The sequence below is a fragment of the Paroedura picta genome, chromosome 15 (genome assembly GCF_049243985.1).
Source record: "Paroedura picta isolate Pp20150507F chromosome 15, Ppicta_v3.0, whole genome shotgun sequence".
Lineage (NCBI taxonomy): Eukaryota > Metazoa > Chordata > Lepidosauria > Squamata > Gekkonidae > Paroedura > Paroedura picta.
In genome coordinates this window covers 4588800-4605840 of record NC_135383.1, presented here as the reverse complement: position 1 = coordinate 4605840, position 17041 = coordinate 4588800, and the positions used below count along the sequence as shown (strand labels likewise).

The window sequence follows — 17041 nt, the reverse complement described above, 5'->3', positions numbered from 1 at the left end:
CAGCTCTCGGGAAAAGGATGCTGGAATCGCAGAGGCCTCTTAGTCCAGTCCAGAAATGCTCTTTTTAAAATCACTTTGGCCACCGTTTGCCCACTCAGCTGAATTCTCTGCCCGTTCGCCCCTGCAAATGATACCCTGTCGGTTACTTGACGTCATTGGCAAAGGCACCGGCCTGATTGATTGGCCTCGATTAGATTAGATCCTTGGCTCGGGGATCACATTCTGGCCGCCGTTCTCGGTCTCTCCCCCAAATGCCGCAGGGAAGCTCCCGACCCAACTGCTGCAATCCGCCCTGCTGATGAGAACTCTTAATCATGCTGCAGGGCTCTTGCTTCAGCAATATGGATGCTGACATCTACTGTAAACAGCAAAGCCCTAGAAAAGTGTCAACTCTCTCCATCCCCTTTGATGGGTGGAGATCAAAGGCCAACTGACAGACATTTCTGCCACCTGCTGTCCAGATGGGGTAGGACGGCCATAGGAAAACTTGAAGCCACAAGATCTCCTGGTTTCTTACAATGCTACCCAATTCTCAGGTGATTTTGGCCATAACAGATTTATGGGGCTGTCCTGCTTGAATCTAGAGGAGCGCAAAATCAAAATACAGCCATTAGGTGTTTCTTTTCTTTGCAACCAAATGCTGAACAGAAAATTTGTTTTTTTTCTTTTAATACACTCCCCTCCAACATGAACAGCTGCAAATATCTTAAAACAAAAATGCTTAGATGTTGATTCAGGGCTTCAGAGGGTCCAAATTATTTCAGGCACACATCACCAGTTTCAGAGGGCGGTTGTGTTTGTCTACAGTTAAAATTACAGATTTGAGTCCAGCAACACACCAAGAAAGTTTCAGGGGCCCAGAAAACTCCCTGAGCTTTGAGTCGCAAAAGCTTCTCCCCTGAACTCTTCTTGGTTTCTCCGTCGTTACTGGCCTCAAATCTGAACATTCCCCTTTTGGTAATCCTGACTTGTAAGATGGGGTCAGCATAATGACTTCCAGGTTGCCAATGGGGAGATTGAGGCTGATACAAAATGGCCAGTCCATGGCCGCTTAGTAAGAAAACTGAACCAGGGAATTTGGGTTCTGCACTTGGGGATGCTGCACACAGTTTTAATTGCCCTGTCTTGAAAAGGAGATTGGCCTCTTTCCGCATGATTCCTCTCTCCGGAATCTAGAAGTTGGAGACAGAGATGCTTCTCCTGGAGAAAAAGCTGAAGAGTCCGTGGCCTTTTGATTGAGGGAAAAGATGATTAAAGGAGGATTTCATTGACGTTCATAAAATCATGCATAAAGTAGAGAGATGGGAGCGAACTTTTTATCCCTGTCTCATAATGAAGAAGATCTGTTTTTTATGCCCTGATTTTCACAAAGGGAGCCTCAAGGAGCCTTGCAATCGCCTTCCCTTCCTCTCCCCACAACAGGCGCCTTGTGAGGTAAGAGGGGCTGAGAGAACTCTGACAGGACTGCTCTGGGAGAACAGAGCTAACAGGACTGCGACTAGCCCATGGTCACCCAGCTGGCTGCATGTGGAGGAGGAGTGGGGAATCAAACCAGGTTCTCCAGATTAGAAGCCACCCCTCTTAACTACTGCACCAATGTGTCTTCTCATAGGCACCTAATGTATTAAGAGAACAGACTGAGGATTGACTGAAAGTTGTGCTTCCTTACACAACAGATAAGTGCACACACACACACCATCAGAGTACATCCCTGAAGTTGTGATCTCTCTTCGTCTAAAAGCTCTCTTGGTGCTACAAGCTCAAAGACCCAAAAAACAAAGCAGAAGGATGCTTCTGATAAAGCAGTTCTGTACACTAGAGGGCGCCAGAGTCACAGCAGGCCTCATCTCAGCCTTGGACCAGGTATAGATTTTTGCTCTTGCTACATGGCCAATGTCATACTGGCAAAGATAGGTAAAAAGGTAAAGAAAGGGCACAAGATGCTGGCACCGATGTAGCCCGGTGCAGCAGATGCTTCCGGTCATTCCTACAGGGGTGGCCAAACTGTGTTTCTCCAGATACCCATGGACTACACTTCCCATGAGCCACTGCCCACTGGGATATTCTGCGGCCCTTTTCCGTACGATTCCTCGCTCTAGATTTTTTTCAGACAAGGCGGATGAAGCGGTTCTGCTTCTTTTAAAAATCAGGTGCCCCACTGGGGGCATTAGGACAAAGTGAGGCTTCAAACTTGCATATAGGATATTTTTTTCTGGCTTTTGTTTCTCCAAGGCCCTTCAAACCTGAGGAAAGCTGTTTTCAAACACACCTGTGATCTTGATCCCCTTGATCCTCTCCCCAGCAGTGATAAAAATAGGCCTGGATCACTCCAAGCCAGGCCTGGCAGTCCATTGACCCGGTCCTAGAAAGCAAGCCTACTAAAGTTTATAACCAAGGTCCTCGACTGGCGACAGGGCTGCCCAAGCTAAAAATAGGAGCCCGCTGGCCGTTGTGGCCTTTGCACCTAACCGCCTTCAATTAACCAACCTAAGTGCTCATCAAGATGAGAGCCCGGCACCTTATGGAGACATCTGGTGGCCCCTCATGGGTAATAAATACATTCATTAGAAAAGCATCTCTCCAGGGCCAACTGGAGGCCTTAGAAAGCAATAAAGGACAGATGGGGAACAGGTGCTTAAAAACCCGTCCTCTGAGCTCAGGCGCCTTTGATACCGACCCTTGCTGGAGAAGGGGAGAGGGAGCAAGAAAGCTCACTTCAAAGATGGACATGAGACATTTGGTGCTTTTGGGGAGAGGCATATAAAATGCAAATCTTGTTTTGTGCAGGGCCAGCATGGGAGAATTTGGAGAAATCCAAATGGCAATGTTCCCACATATACTGACTAAAACTGGATCTAGTTGGTGACTTTATTTTAAATACATTCTCTTTCCCTAGAATCTAAAATGTGCTCCTTAGCAGGACAGGTTTGGCATCAGGGTGTTCCAGTCCAAAGTCAGAGATGCAGTCCAAGGTTGGGGCAAGCAGCCATCAGGGTGTAGTCAGCATCCAGTCCAAAGTCAGGAAATTTGGCCAAGTTATAAAATTATGTAAACATTTATTGTGCACAGCTTTTAAAAAAATTAAAAACATACACCAAGCCCATAGGCCAAAAATATAATATGCACCATATCATCTTAGGCCTTAGACCTGATGCATTTTATTATACATAAGATACATACATAAAACCTTTATTGGCATTATACAAAGAAAAAAGCCCTTTTAAAGTGTTTTTGTTTTATTTTGTTCTCTGTTCCACATCCTTTGTTTCTACCTTGTCCGACACCCTATTTCCAAGACTGCTTCTGGTAATTTCACAGGCAGAGCACAAAAGCTAGAGCACTCTAGTGCTCATGGTCCTTCTGAACATGGAGGTCCAAGTTACCCAACACAATAAGTGATGTGCCTCTCTTCCAAGAACTGCTTGAAGCTAATATCTGCACATCTGGTAGCAGGGAGTTCCACAAGTGTGTGGCACAAAGAAGTATTTTTTGGTTTTGGTCTCTCCTGAATCCTAGTATTATGGAACAGAGAGAAACATTTCCCTGTATCCACACAATGCACACCTTGAGAAAGCTCTGTCATGCTTTCCCCAGACTCACTGCTCACCAAGTCAGTTTTCCACTTGGGGTTGCATAACTAAGCCTCTGAAGGAAACACAATCCCGTCTCTATTATGGAACAGGTTGGTATTTGGTGCTACATGCATACTTGACATTCTGATTACAGAAGAGTGTTTCGAAATTTCATTCAATAAAAATATCCCTCGTTATTTGACAGTATTCCAGCCCTTGTTTCATTCCAAGCTTGCCTTGGAGCAGCTACTTTGTCACAAATCCCTAAAACAGAGGATTCTAAATCGATTTGGCTGCTTTTCTTCCCATTCAGATGTTAAAAGCCACAGTCCCAGCTCCTGCAGAGACAGAAAATTTCTTCCCCCCATACTGAACTTTCAGTTTGAGAAGTGGGCACATTCACATCTATGTGTAACCTTAAGCCTAAAACCTAACTATTTAATTATTAAAACAAAATTGACATGCAAAAATCAAATGTGGTAATACTTTGCAAAACTATTCTCTCCCTGCAAAGAGAAAATGTAGCCTATCCCTTTTAAAGTGTTCGATCTGGTTTTAGATTTGCAGGGAGATCTGAAAGCTTATCCCTTGAATAAAGCTTTGCTGGTCTTAAAGGTGCCACAGCCGGTGTGCAAACAAGAATGCCTCTGAGCTTGTGCAAAGTGCATCCCCGTAACACCGCTGTTGCCTACACACAACACTGCAAGGAAAATAAGCGCCTCTGTAGGACGCATTTGTACCCGCGCGTGCGCAGCAGCCCCCACCTCCCGCCCCTCAACTGAGCATGCGCAGCGAGACGGCGCTTCCTCTCCCCAGCACGCGCGTGCGCCCCAGATCTACCGGCGCCCACGGCTTCTTTCCCCGCGTCCACCCAAGACTGGGCATGCGCACTGAAAGAAGGCGGGGAAGGGTGGGGACGGCTTACTTTCCCCGGGTCGCCTCGCAGTCTGCCGGGCGCGCATGCGCGCTGCAGTCCCGGCCCGCGCTCTCTCTCACCCGAGTCCGCCTCGAGGAGGGGAGGGGAGAGGCGGAGGGAGGAGGATGGAGGAGGAGGCGGCGCGTGGCGGAGGAGGCCCCCGCTGGCCGCGCTTGCAGGGCTGGGGGAGTTGCCGGCGGGCGGCGGGCCTCTGAGGAGAAAGAAGCGGGAAAAGAGGAGGAGGAGGAGGAGGAGAGGAGGGGGGAGGGAGAAAACAGCTCGCGCGCCTGAGGGGGGAAGAGGCGGCGTTGGCGGCACCGCCCCTTGGCGCGCGGGTGAGTGACTGACGGGAGGCGAGGCGGAGGGGGCGGGGCCAAAGAGTGTCTATGAGGGGAGCCTGTGGGGGAGGGGCCGGGCCGGGCCGGGCCGGGCCGGTGGGCCTTCCTGAAAGGATTTGGGGGGGCTTTTTTTTAAGGGGGGCGCTATAGGCACCTTCCTGTAATTATATGGGGGGGGCGTAGGAGGATAATTGTAGGAGGTGTGGAGGATTAGAGGGGTCTGGGGGGATTTAGAGCAGGGGTAGTCAACCTGTGGTCCTCCAGATGTTCATGGACTACAATTCCCATGAGCCCCTGCCAGCAAGCTGGCAGGGGCTCATGGGAATTGTAGTCCATGAACATCTGGAGGACCACAGGTTGACTACCCCTGGTTTAGAGGAGTCTGAGCTACCTGGCAGGGAGGAGGAGTGTGTTTTATTTCTCTTGCCCATTTCAGTCTCTGCGGGCCCATTGGGTGGCCCTTTATCCCAAGGGGGGGGTGGCAACAGATGCATGAGGGGGTGAGAGGCAGGGAGAGAAAAGGATGGGTGGGGGCAGCAGTAGGGTGCAAAATGGGGAGTTGGGGGGGGGGTTGTGGAGATATTGGGTGCAGAGAATAGTGATTCTGCAAGAGTGGGGGCACTGTGGGTGCATAAGGGTCTTGCGGAGTCTCTGGATAAGTTCGAGAGTTAAGACCACTGAGGTTCTGCCTATTTTTAACTTTTATAGTATATAACAACACGGGTTCAGCAGTATAAAAAACGGGAAACAAACAGTCCCCGTGATGAACGGCTCCTACGCGTTATAATAATTGCATCTATCTAAATTATATATGATCCTTACAGGTTACTTGGACAGATGATGAGGATATCACCACAGTCAGTGTGATCCTGTAACTTAAGAAAGTCCTTATGATACTGCAGAACAGCTTATATAATGAGCTGAAAACAAGCAGACCAGAGTCCTAGTTTAGTCATCCCGTAGACAAGAGATGAGCATCTAGATCAGCCTTTCTCAACTTTTTTACCGTTGAGAAACCCCTGAAACATGTTTCAGGCTTCCGAGAAACCCCAGAAGTGAAGTGATCGCGCAGAATATGGTTGAGAAACATAGATGTGTACACGCCTACTGGGGGCGCCTCCCCTTCCTGCCTGCTCCAGGCCCATCATTGGCCATTTTGGGAGGGGCGAGCAGGTCAACATGACCATATATGATCATATCACCTGATAAATGTTTAACAAATTCTAAATATATATATATATATATATAGCTAATTCCCACTCATTCAGGAAACTCCTCCAAGGCCCTTAAGAAACCCCAGGTTTTTACGAAGTCTTGGTTGAGAAAGCCTGTTGCAGATGTAAGCCTGTTTCATGGTTTATCTTTCTTAGAGGTTATTCTTAATAGGGCTTTCTGAGGAGGTATCTTCCTAGGATTAACGAGGCTCATTGCAGCTAAAAAACATGTAGTCGAATTTTTCTACTGGAATATAAACTATATTGACTTGCCTATTATTATAACTCCACACTTATATAGGAAGTAAATCAGTCTTAATCTGGCACAATGCCTTCTGTTCTAAGATTAGCTGGCAAAAACACTTTTTGTTTGTTTCCTATTTTTAACTTTTGACATAAATGGGCAGATTTCTCCTGGTTACATAAATCAGCGAGAATGGGGAAAGAACCACTAGACTTATGGCTTTTTCCCTTAGAAAAAAATATTCTATTTCTGTCGTGGTAATTTTAGATGGTTCCAACTTTTCTGATTCTTGTTAGCTGCCCTGTTCATCATTGTAAATTTGGCAAAACTCACTTTTATTGATAAATATCATCCTGGTTCCTTGGGTGTGAATTACCTCTGTTTTCCATTGAAGTTTACAGAAGGGCAAAAGTTTTTTCTACATTTTTAAAAGGTTGCTTTAGTGCAATTGATGTGAGATTTGGGGGGAATTTTTAAAAACCCTTCCTAATGTAGTTCTTGTGTACATCCTGTTTCTTCCTTGTGGAGGTACAGACATCCATAATGTTAAACACATATTTGCATTCTGTCTTTCTTCAAGGAGCTTTATGTAGCATGCATGAGTGTTCCCCCATTTTATCCTCATGACAATTCCTGTAAGGTAGGCTGGAAGAAAATGACTCCAGACGGATGTGAAACCAAACTGAAGTTAAGGGAAAGTAATTACAGTTTGACTTCATGTCTGAACTGACCAACGATGCTTTATGAGCAATCAGCATAGCAGAACTGGAAACTCTGACTTGGAAGTGTGAGTTTCCTTACCACGGTTTATTTTGCCTACTGCAGTAGCATGATGAACTGAGAAATCGTTACACCTGCTTGATGCTGCTCCAGAGACATGGAATGCTGAACTGATGAAAAATGGAAGCAGAGGTGTAAGCTAGGATTTGCTTGAGGGTTTGTTAACCATGGTTTGGTGTGATGTCTGAACTGAGCCAGGGACATGCCCATGTCTCCCTAAGCAGCTGCATGGAAATTTGTGTTTATACCTACCTAAGTCCAGCATTCTGTCTGGTGCACTGCTCTGGCATCTGAAGTTTATAAAACCTCAGGACTTTGGCAAACGTGGCAGTTCTATTGCTCCAATGGCTTACGTTTCTGAATAGTTCAAGGGTTGTATATCTTAAAAATAGTTACACTGGAATACAAGTTAGAAATTTGTCTAATGTAGGGAGACGCACAGGCTGAAACTTTATTCTTGTGTATTGTTTTCTTCCCAGCAGTGCTGCTGCTTTTCAACTTCTCTGTAAGTAAAGGTAATAAGTTAAGCAACTTGTAGCGGGGAAGAGGAAGTTTTAAAGTATAATACGGTCAGCGGACCATTCTCTGTTGTTTGTACACAGCCGTGGTCCGGCTTACAACCATACCTCAGTCTGAAGTGGTGAGTTAGAATTCTGCCGCTGCTTTGGATAGCCTTGATCGGGTCCACTGTCAGCTTGAGTTTCCTCATGTAAAATGGAGCTAACATTAATGAGACTGTGTGTGTGGGGAAAATAATTTATTTATGGCAGGAACACATACTGAAGAAAACAAAACTGTATTTTAGCTAAAATTCATGTTGGCTTCTGTGTGCTGAGTTGAAAAATGCTTGGTGTGTGGGGGTGTGTGTGTGTGTGGGAGAACGTTTGTGTGTGTTACTCCATTATGAAATGCTGAATAAATGAGAGGCCTTAAATGTAAATTAGAGGGGAGAATAAGGTCAAGATTAAGTGTGTTCTTGTTCTGGGTTCTGAATGTGCCAATGTCTTCTTGCGTTATGAGTATTACAGCAAGGTCTTAATGGGTAATTTGTAAGCTGACATCTTAAAGGGCCATCTACCATGTCTGCTATTTGGATGCACCACACGGATTGCTGCACGATGTTAACACAGATCTCTCCAAGCATAGAAACTGGCATATTTGGCAGTCAGTGAAGGGCTGAAATTACACAGTAATGTTGCTGTGCATATGGTTGCTGTGCATATTTTTAATTGTGCAAAAGAATGGTAGGCTAAACAGCAGTGGGAAAGTTGTATCCATTTCTTAAAACATTAATCATGCTCATCTTGTTGGTCTTCTCCCTAGTTTGTCTTATTGTTGAAACTTTGGCTGTTGCTTCCTGTGTGGCCTTAAAAAAAAGTGCTATATAAGTTACGGTACAACGTAAATAATCCACTTGTACACTGGGAAGGAAGTTTTGTTCCATTGTTATGAGCTTGTAAAGTAGGAAAATGGGCAGCTGAAGGTAGACGAATCTTCGAAAGGGTTGTACAAATTGCAGCCATCTCAACACCTTTCACATGTCCAAGATGGGAGGTTTTTAAATTTTGTTTACCTCAGTAGCCTCTGCTTTGTAAGCAGTGTGTCATAGAACACAGGCCAAAGGGCTATTTCTGAAGATGGGCTTTACTGGGTTGCGATAGAGTTGTGCCCACACTTGAGTGATGTGCCAGCCAATCTGAAAGATTGGTCTAAGCAATATGCATCACCCCATTTTAAGTAGAAGAGCATGTTGGATTTTTGAGACTGGAAATCACAAGCCCTCCAAATAAATCCTTTTTAATCTCTGGACTAATCCTGTCTGATTGATCTGTTCCCAGAGAAGAAACGCATAAGTTTTTGTTTGGATGCTGTTTCGTAAGGAGAGTTGTGAGACCACCTGCTTTAGATAGAAGTCACTTTTATTAAATTGCCATGAAATGCACGTTCATGTATTCACGACTGACACCTGTCTATTATGTATTTGATGTACATGCCACTTGTGTAGCCAGTTTGGGGTAGTGGTTAAGACTGGCAGTGTCTCAGCTGTGAGCTGTGTTTGATTCCCCTCTCCTCCACATGCAGCCAGCTGGGTGACCGTGGGCTAGTCACTGTCCTGCTAAAGCTATTCTCACAGTGCTGTCCTGTCAGAGCCCTCTCAGCCTCACCTACCTCACAGGGTGCCTGTTATGGGTGGAGGAAGGGAAGGTGATTGTAAACTGCTCTGAGACTCCTTCACGTAGTGAAAAGCAGGGTATAAAAACCAACTTTTCTTAATAACAGCAGCCTGCACTTTTGTTAAAAAGTACAAAGTTCTTTCCTTTTCTCCACTCTCGGTGTACTACCTGGGGATTGTACTTGGTGTTTGACTGGCAATATGCTGTCTTGGTTTTGTGTGGGGGTAGAATATGCTCCACCATTTTGCCTGGCGTGCACATGGCCTGTTCTTGGCTAAAGGGACACACCTGTGCGGCTGACAGCATAGTTACATCTTCAGCTCCCTCTCAGTGTGTCTGGCCAAACACAGCCCTCTCTCAAAACTGTTTTCCAAATGTAGCCCATCTAGAGAGAAGAAACCAGGCATTGTTATTCTTGTTATTAAAAGGTAGTTTTGTTTCTCGAGAGTCTGGCACTCAGCTCAAATAAGACGGCCTCCATCCTCAGATCTCTGATGGACTGGAAACTCTGCAGGGGTTCTGTTTGAGTGAGTGATTTATCAGGCAACTGTATGTGTTGGTGAATACTAGCAAAGAGTAGCTAAACATTTTGATTTTCGTGTGGGAAATTTAAATTGCATAATTTTGCTTTTTTTGCTGAAATTTATATATTCCAACAATGTCAGATAACTTCACCCAGCCTAGATCTTACTGTTTAAACAAGCCCATAATTCATTTTGCATGTGCATTTATGAGGGTGAAACAGTAAGTTACAGAATTGCTGTCACAAGCTGGGAAGAAAGGACCATTCTTTTTGCTGTCAAGTCACCTCTGACTAACGGCAACCCCATAGAGTTTTCAAGGCAAGAGATGTTGAAGGGGTTTGCCATTGCCTGCCTCCGCATGGTACTTTTTTGGTAGTCTCCCCATCCAAATAGTGACCAGGGCTGACTCTGTTTAGCTTCTCCAAGATTGGGCTAGTCTTGCAAAAGAGAGGGGGGGGGGTGGAACTTTAAAGCTTAAGTAGTTTCTAGCATGCCCATATGTAGTCAGGCACTTTCCAAGTGCTTATAACGAAGGCCAAAATCCATGAGCTGCTGTTGTGAAATTTTGAAGGTCTAGTTCTACGCCTGTCCCACTCTGAGAGTTAAAATCAATAGTGTTGCAACTTTTCACAGCTGCTGCCCAGATGAGATGGGGTGAGAGATTCTTCGGTTAATTGTTGCAGAGAACTGAGAAGTGGTGCGGATACTGGCAAAAGATGTGGAACACTTCTTAAAAACCTTGCTTATAAAAGTCCATTTTTGCCTTCCGGGCTGAGTCAGCAGGGCCGGCAAGCTAGCAAAGCAGCCAAGCGCCCATTTTTCCCTTCTCACAACATTGGTTTGAGTAGGAGTGGAGAACGGGGAAGGACTTTCTTAGCAGACCTTAAGAACATCAGAAGGCACTTGATATGGTTCCTCTACAAAAGCAAGGCAGGCCTGGCTCTGGGTAGGAGTCTGATTGGGAAATACATACAGAAGGACTCATCACCTCTCACAGAAACAGCCAGGTATAGTTATCATCATGTTGACCTAAATCCTGTTCCTAAGAGGGTTAATATATTCATATGTTTCCCTTTATCTCCTTATTATTTTGGAAACAACAGAAGAATTCATAGAAGATTTTTTTTAAAGGAACAAACAAGATGCTATGGGTCAGTCACATTTGTTGTTTTTAGTGGGTTTTATGCTGTGGATAAAATACTTTTGGACACTTTGGAAATTTAGGATGACAACCTGTATTAAAACATCTCTATTTGCTTATTAAGAGCCTCTTGTGGCGCAGAGTTTGTAAGGCAGCAGACATGCAGTCTGAAGCTCTGCCCATGAGGTTGGGAGTTGGATCCCAGCAGCCGGCTCAATGTTGACTCAGCCTTCCATCCTTCTGAGGTCGGTAAAATGAGTACCCAGCTTGCTGGGGGGTAAATGGTAATGACTGGGGAAGGCCCTGGCAAACCACCCTGTATTGAGTCTGCCATGAAAACGCTAGAGGGCGTCACCCCAAGGATCAGACATGACCCGGTGCTTGCACAGGGGATACCTTTACCTTTATTTGCTTATTAAATTAAGAAATTCAGTGGGGCAGCGTCTTTTGCAAAAACAAAAGTGAAGTCTTGTGACATCTTTAGATTTTAGCAGAGTAGAGTTTACTTTGTCAAATGAAGAACAGTAAAAGGAGAAGCTAAGTCTGACTTGTAAACAATATTCTGCAATTTACAGATCTCCTAGCAACCAGATAGGGAAATGCTTCTAAATATAATTTTTTTTAAGTTGGTTCTTTATTTCCTTCAGACACTATCACCGTATCGTGAACTACTGAATGTAGGTCCGTATAGTCTGGCAGGCTAGCATACTTTGTGAACTTAATTTGCTTGGCTGCGTTTCTTCCCCCATTGCCATTTTCTTCTCATTTGATTCTCTGAGCTTGTATCCTGTCTGGCCAGATGTAGCCTACCTTAGAGTGAAGAAACAAAAAGGCTGAGACTTGCGTATGCTCTGGGTTGTTTTTCTTCTTCAGAGAACCTGGACAATTAGCTAGGAAGCTGCTAGAACACCTTGTACCCTTTCCAATAAACTGTTTAAAAACCACAGGCTGAGTCTGGAACAAACAAGGGATGAAATATGTATGTATTTCTTAATTAAAAAATGAAATATGTACCTCTGCAATACCAAACAGGCCAGAAGGACTAGAGCAGAGGAGAGAGGTGGTAGTCCTGTATTAACAAAGCTGAAGATGGTAGAAGATGTAAATGGGGAAAAACTGAACGGAAGTCAAACTAGGTTATAATACCCTGTTCACAGTGTTTCCTCAAACTCCTGAGCTTTGCTCTGGTCCAGGTGTCTTCATGCTCACAGACTAGACTGTTCATCATGAACTTGGGCATGAAAATTTTGTTCTATCATGTGCCAAAGATATTGATGCTTGTGTGAGTTACTCTGAAGGTATAGTATACTTTAGGAGAGGGCCTGAGATGAAAAGGACTTTAGAATCGCTATATTAGTACCAATAAGCAGCAGATGCTCTTCCACTGAGCCACAGCCTCTCCCTGGGGGACAGAAATGGGACAGTTTCTTTGGGAAGGGTCATTGGCATGCTCTAAGACTGCCTTTTTTTGAACTGATTTTAATTGATGAAAGTTTTTTTTTTTTTTGCTTGTATTCATTGGTATGGCACAGTGAACAAGTCAGTGAATAAAAATTTACACGTGTCCAAAGGGGAAAGCTACCAAGAAAGGTTGAGGCCAAAAAGCAAAGTTAAAGAATAGCTAAGTACTCAGCTATATTTTAACTTTGTTTTTTGACCTCAAAGTCAAGGGACCTCCTTTTATCCAGTCTGTCAGTATTAACCAAATATAGTTTTGGAGTTGATTTCTCATATTAAAAGCCGACCGGATAGTCCGATGTCCATCAGAGCAGTTGACATATTTATTTCAGCATATTTATTGGACTCTCAGGGTATGTAGAAAAATACTTTGGTGTGTGTACAATTTCTTCTTGAAGATGCATCTCCTCCAAACAGTAAACTCCATGATGAACATGCTTGTTCCTGTGTTGGAGGCATGGGATGTTGAGGGCGGTTGAGCTGATGCAAAACAGTGGAGGTCAGTCTTGGGGCCTGTGAGATTTCAGTGGGCGGAGGAAATTGGCTCACAATTCAGAGGACTCTGCTCTTTCCAGTTTAGTGTGTTCAAAAACAGGTCTGGCCAAATTCAGAAACACTATTAGCCACAGTGATGTTAAATGGAAGCCTCATGGACAGCAGATGCTAGTGCCAGATGCCAAACATCGGATAGGAACTGATGTTTTCACAACCTGCGTATGAGCATCCAGATGGCCATCGTAGGAAAGAAAATGCTCAGTGTACATGGGCTGATCCAGCAAAGAAATGGTACGACTTGAAGTTTTCAGATTTAAAAACAAACACTTTCCCCTCTCTTTTCCAAGGAAGCAATTATCCCTGACCGGCAATGGATCCGGAGGCCTTTGGCCCCGCTGGAGAAGACATGAGCTCAGAATCTGCCTGCTACCAGTGCTCCGCGTGTCATGCTGACGAAGAATGGAGCTGCGCCAACTCCATGCGGGGTCGGGCAAAGACACGCAGCTTGTCTGCTTCTCCAGCCTTAGGCAGCACCAAAGAATTCAGGTACGAAATAACCGGTGGCTTGAATTTCTGGACTTGACAGTGGCTGTTGGCTCTGCGAATGTTGCATTTGTGTATGCTTTTAACCTGAATTTTTTAAAGCTGTGCACACTAAATGCTTATATAATTTTTTAACCTGTTGTCTACAGGTCCTAGCTAATTTCAGTTAGTTTTTTTATTTTCCATTCCATGTTGCCTTTATGCCAAGAAATGAGCGTGAGGCCCTGACCTGGATGGGCCAGGTTAGACTGCTCTCGGAAGCTAAGCAGGATAGCTAGTTACTACTTGGGTAGGAGACCACCGCCAAAGTTCAGGGTTGCTGCTCAGAGGCGGGCCATGGCAAACCACCTCTGTTGTCTATTGCCTTGGACACCCTACAGGATTGCCATAAGTCATCTGTGATTGGATGGCACTTTCCCTCACCACCACTAGTCTGAGAGTCCGTTGTGGGCTCACTGAACTGGCTGACAGTAGGATGACAAGTCAGGATAAAAAAAAATCCCTATGAAAGTTCCTTTGGTGTTCTCTAGAAGGTCAAAGGGACAGGATGTGGCGGGGTAGGGAATTCCAGCCGGGGGGGGGTCTCAACTGAAAAAGTCCTGTTCTCTGTGTTGGCCACACTCACTTCTGTTAATGTGAGGGATCCCAAGCCTTCCATCACTCATTGAAAATCCTTGTGGCATAGTGAGAACTACTGCCAAGGCAATTAAAAAAAAATCGACACAGCCAATCAGAATCCTTACTGAGCAAAAGTCTCACTTGGCTCCACCCACTTTCTAAAAAAGAGTCAGTGGAGGCCAGGACACCTGCAGGCACTGAATTGTAAGTATTTAAAGTATTTAAAGTATTTAAATACTGGTGTAAGTATTTAAAGCCACATACCAGGTACTGATCTGGAAATATTATTGGGCCCAGCATATTTTCATGCAATTTTTTAAAAGTCTCTGCCTCAAGGATCTTACATTCTGATTTTCAATCCAGGAAGTGGGAGGGAGAATGAATGGAAAAGCATGCAGGCAGAAACAGCCAAATGCAGCTGCATGTGTTGAGGATTCATACCTTGTTGTAAATTGCCAGTCAGAATGTGAAAAGGCTGTCAAGGTGCCAAAAGTCTGACTTGGGTCAATTAAAAGAAGATCTGTGTTTCTGAAATGCAAACTAGGCAGTCTTTCCTTCCAGGCTCTTTGCCTTGCCCCCATAAACAAGACAAGGTGTGGCATTCATGATAATCAGCCTGTGATGACTAATGATGTTGGGGCAAAGGTAGCCCTTACATAAAAGACTTGCATCAGAACACGTGGACGGGGGTGTGCGCAAGGCACTTTGTGCTGGATCCATTGCCCCTACTTTTCAGGGCTCTCAGAAGAAGGAAGACCTTTCATTGTAGAGCCTGTCTTTGCACACCTTGAGCGCATGGAACTGTTTGACAGGTAGAGTTCTGTCTTTTCCTGTCTGTGTGTATGTGTCTGTCTCTCAATCAGTACTGCTAAGCAGTAGCTGATGGCTGCAGAGCGGGACTTTGAACAAAGGCAAGGAGGAGTTCAGCTCCAAGGAGTGTAATATAGTCACTTTTCCAGCCTAAAATACTGTGTTCACCCAGTCTGCAGAATATCCTTTTAAATATTTTTAACCTTCCCCTTTCTCTGTTGCCCCCTTTCTTTTTTCTTCTTCTTCTCTTTCTGTCATTCCTTCTATTTTTACTTTGGCCTCCTCTACTTAAAAATATTTTAAAAGAGAATGATGATTAGGGGTTGCATATTGACCAATCCAAACAAATGGCTTGGTCGAGTGACTAATCAAATATTGTCAAATGATGGCCAAGTGTTTTCTGGATGACCCATCTCATCAGATCACAAAAGCTAAGCAAGGCTGGCCCTGGTTTAGTACTTGGAGGAGAGACCACCAAGGAAGTCCAGGGTTGCTACACAGAGGCGGGCCATGGCAAATCCCCTTTGCTCACCTCTGGATATCTCTTGCCTTGACCCTAAGTCAACTGAGACTTGACTGTCCTTCCCACCACCACTTTTCATTGCAGTAATTTCATTAAAACAGACCACAAGCAGGCCTGTTATATAAAGAACAAAATTAACTTTAACTATTATTGCGAAACAGGGACATTACAGCTCTTCTGAAAGCAAATGAACTGATTTAATGTGGCTGCCCTAGGCTGTGATCTTTGCGGCATGCCTTTATAGTAGATGACCAACCGGGAGAAGCTTTGCTGTTTTCTAGAACTGCAGGGCCAGAGGGCGAGTAGCCTGCGCTGGATTAAAATGGGTGAGCCATCCCCTGCCCCAGCATTCATGCGCCGGAGAATGTCATGACTGCAGTAGATAGTCAGATTACAACTTTTCACTTGACTTGAGGTTCCGATCCCGGTGTGACTCATCTGAGGTGCAGACCAACCACCGTGGAAAGCCAGGGACGAACGTGTGTTTGTTTATCCCTGGTCTTTGCAACCTTTTTGGAAGATCTTAACAGGGTTGGCTGTTCGCAAGCTTTTTATCTGACGGCCTCGATCTGAAGCTGGCCCTCTCTTCCTTTGCTCCCTTCCTCTGTGCTTTTTTTGAGGCTGGCGGAATGGGTGGTGGGGGTGGAATGAGTGCAAAGTTGAGATTGTGTTGAGGCTGCAAGCTGGTGAAAGGTAGTGTTGAAATGGATGGGTGGGACCATGTTTTAGGAGGGCAAGAGATGAATAGGCAAGGGAGTGGCATAACGTCCTAATGTCAACACACTGCAGAAGGACTGAGAGAGATCATAGCCAGCCTCTCTTCACTTTCACATGATTGTCATAGATTCCCCTCCTCTTTTCCCTTGTCAAAGTGTGGTAGCAGGCCTTCCTGCTACGTGGCTGTTGATGAGAGAAAGGTTAGTGGGAAGATTTCCCTTACAAGATGATCTTTATCTCTGCATCAAACCAGTTCAGCCCCCCCCCTTCCCCCCAGTAGCATTTCAGGATTGTTAACTATAGATCAACTCTTGCAAGTTGGATTGGCATGGCCGACCCTGGTATTTGGATGGGAGACCACCAAGTCCAGGGTTACAACGCAGAGGCAAACACACCTTTGAACATCTCTTGCCTTGAAAACCCTCCGGCATCACCACGACGGCTACAACTTGACTGTCCTTCCCACCACCATTTCCATTGCATTAATTGTATTAAATCAGGCTACGAGCAAGCCTGTTGTATATCGCAAAAAGGAAATTGGCGTGCAAGTCCCTACCAGAGGCTCTTACTGAGGCATGAGATAATCTCCGGTGACTTCACTGCTGCTACCCCGAATTGCGAGTTGCATAACAGTCTCGATAGTTCTGGCATGAGTAAACCGCTTTTCCTTTGCTAGTCCTTATTGGATCTCTTGGGGGTGAGGGTGCTGTCATGCGATCACTTCTAGAGGCATGATATGAGTGCACTTTTTTAGGCGTGATGTATCGCCTTGTGCTCATTGCCACTACTCATCCTTCATAATGACTTGGCTGCTCTTTTGCCTTCTCCGGTTACAGCCACACGGTCACGGAGGATAAATTCATCAGAGACGATTAGCCATATTGGCCCAGTGGAACCGCTGTATTTTAGAGGCAGTGAGAATGCCTCTAGAGGCAGGGTTCTGTGCCTCTGTTCCCTCCTTATAGGCCTTCCAG

The 17041-nt window shown here is 45.1% G+C and overlaps 1 protein-coding gene across 4 annotated transcripts in view; it reads left to right on the top strand.

Annotated features, from left to right (window-relative positions):
* The first annotated feature begins 4578 nt into the window (after positions 1-4578).
* NADK (NAD kinase) overlaps positions 4579-17041 on the top strand; it is a 37419-nt gene continuing 24956 nt past the window's right edge. Inside the window, exons 1-2 of one of the 4 annotated variants that reach the window (XM_077312609.1) lie at positions 4579-4823; positions 13208-13402. In XM_077312609.1, coding sequence (XP_077168724.1) covers positions 13227-13402 — 176 coding nt within the window. In that variant the 5' untranslated portion in view covers positions 4579-4823; positions 13208-13226. Of the gene's footprint in view, positions 4824-9466; positions 10770-13203; positions 13403-14757; positions 14830-17041 lie in introns of those variants that run through there. The other 3 variants (XM_077312608.1, XM_077312610.1, XM_077312612.1) reach the window with 3 other exon arrangements.